Source organism: Octopus bimaculoides, chromosome 1 (genome assembly GCF_001194135.2).
Source record: "Octopus bimaculoides isolate UCB-OBI-ISO-001 chromosome 1, ASM119413v2, whole genome shotgun sequence".
NCBI lineage: Eukaryota > Metazoa > Mollusca > Cephalopoda > Octopoda > Octopodidae > Octopus > Octopus bimaculoides.
The window spans coordinates 98,729,943-98,731,789 of record NC_068981.1 but is presented as its reverse complement, the minus strand read 5'-3'; the positions used below and the strand labels follow the sequence as shown (position 1 = coordinate 98,731,789).

The 1,847-nt window shown below is 33.5% G+C and overlaps 1 protein-coding gene across 1 annotated transcript in view; it reads right to left on the bottom strand.

Moving 5' to 3' along the window:
- Positions 1–1,847, bottom strand: part of LOC106876173 (microprocessor complex subunit DGCR8) — a 78,956-nt gene that overhangs the window by 16,950 nt on the left and 60,159 nt on the right. The window contains exon 13 of the mRNA XM_052967036.1: positions 34–217. Coding sequence (XP_052822996.1) covers positions 34–217 — 184 coding nt within the window. The remainder of the gene's footprint in view (positions 1–33; positions 218–1,847) is intronic.

The window sequence follows — 1,847 nt, the reverse complement described above, 5'->3', positions numbered from 1 at the left end:
AAGAGCAAATTTTGTGTTTAAAAGCTATCTTACTTTTAACTCATAATCTTTGGTGCAGTCAATCTCAAAAGCAGGGAAAGCATTATTGTTGTGGATCTGTTCAATTTGGCTCACAGATTTTTTAATTAATTTTTTAAAAACTAAACAGTTAACTAACCAGTATTCAAAGTTTGAAACTTTGAATACTGGTGGAATTTCTCGCCCAGAACACGGTTTACTTTGCACATTTTTGACAAAATTTCATATTTTAGAAGTTATTTCATGTTAAAGTTGTCATATTTGGGTAATTTTAGCCAATCAACAATACGTATTCAGTTGAAGAAAGCTACTGTTGTTTGCGATAGTAATCGAAGAGGAACAACTTCTGAGTCATCTCTACTAAATGTCACCACTCTGTTCTATTTGTATGTCGAGTGAAGACAATGCCACCTTTATCCTTTCTAGTTGGGACTCTGCATTCTTTACTCTTTCCCTCCCTACTGGCAGACAGCCACATCTACACTATCAACTAGCAACCAGCAAGCAAACTAATCACTGTCACTACAATTACCATATTTCCCAGTGTATAAACTGCTACTTTTTACTTGGGAAATTTAGTGAGGCTTATAGAAAAGTGCGCCTAACATGTGTACTTTTTTTATAAGTTTCAGGAGGAAAATAATTTGTGTATGGAGATTGACCGATTCCGCTGATTTTTTTCAGAGGAAAGGTCGGTCGGTGAACAATATGAAAGACTACTGCTACAGTACATTGGTGCCCAGAAGAAAACAAAGCATATTTGTTTTGTTTTACCTTCATATTGTGATAATGTTATTTTTAATCTAATAAAGACTTCTATAGTGACAAAATGTGTTTGTTGTTGATTATAGTAAGATGAAATCATAACAATAACAATATATCTCAAAGTTGTAAAATAAGGCATTTTGAAACTACATACACGTCAACAACAACAAAGATAGCTGCGGACCTGTAGCTCAATATGTTTACTGGTCACTCTGACAAGAAAAAAAAAAAAAATTGTAATATGCAACCCAGGCAGTAAACAAAAAATAAAATAGAACAGAGTGGTGACATTTAGTTGAGATGACCCGGAAGTTGTTCCTCTTCGATTACTATTGCAAACAACAATAGCTTTCTTCAACTGAATACGCATCGTTGATTGGCTAAAATTACTCAAATACAACAACTTTAACACAAAATAACTCCTAAAATACGAAATTTTGTCAAAAATGTTCAAAGTAAACTGTGTTCTGGGTGAGAAATTCCATCAGTATACAAAGTTTCAAATTGTTTAGTTAAAAAAAATTAATTAAAAAAATCTGTGTGCCAAACTGAACAGATCCATTGTTGTTGTTGTTTAGCCCCAGGTTGACACTGATTAAGCAGACACATGAGCAAAAGCATCCCAGCCTTAATCATCCCATCTTTAAGGCATCATGTATCTAATACTACATTATCCAACACAGTCTTAAATATCATCTTAAGACAGTAGACTGTGATTGAAGGGAAATTTGTGTCATTCCTAGCAGGTCAATCAGACATATAGAGGCTCAGAGGCTCTTTTGTTGGCTCAGGAAGGAGTACATTGTATATGTGCATGGTAACTGAATGGCAATGTGGAGTGGCACAAAATTTTGATGAGTGAATAAATCACTAAAACTTGAAGAGTTATACTGAGACAATTAATTTACTCAAGCTCAAGCAAATCAGAGTATGAGTTATATTAAAAGACAAACAAAATATCACTTACAGAAACTTATAGAAAAATTAGATTTAAATTTACACATGTATATTCTCATTCTCATTTCTCATTTACTTGTTTCAGTCATTTGACTGCGACCATGCTG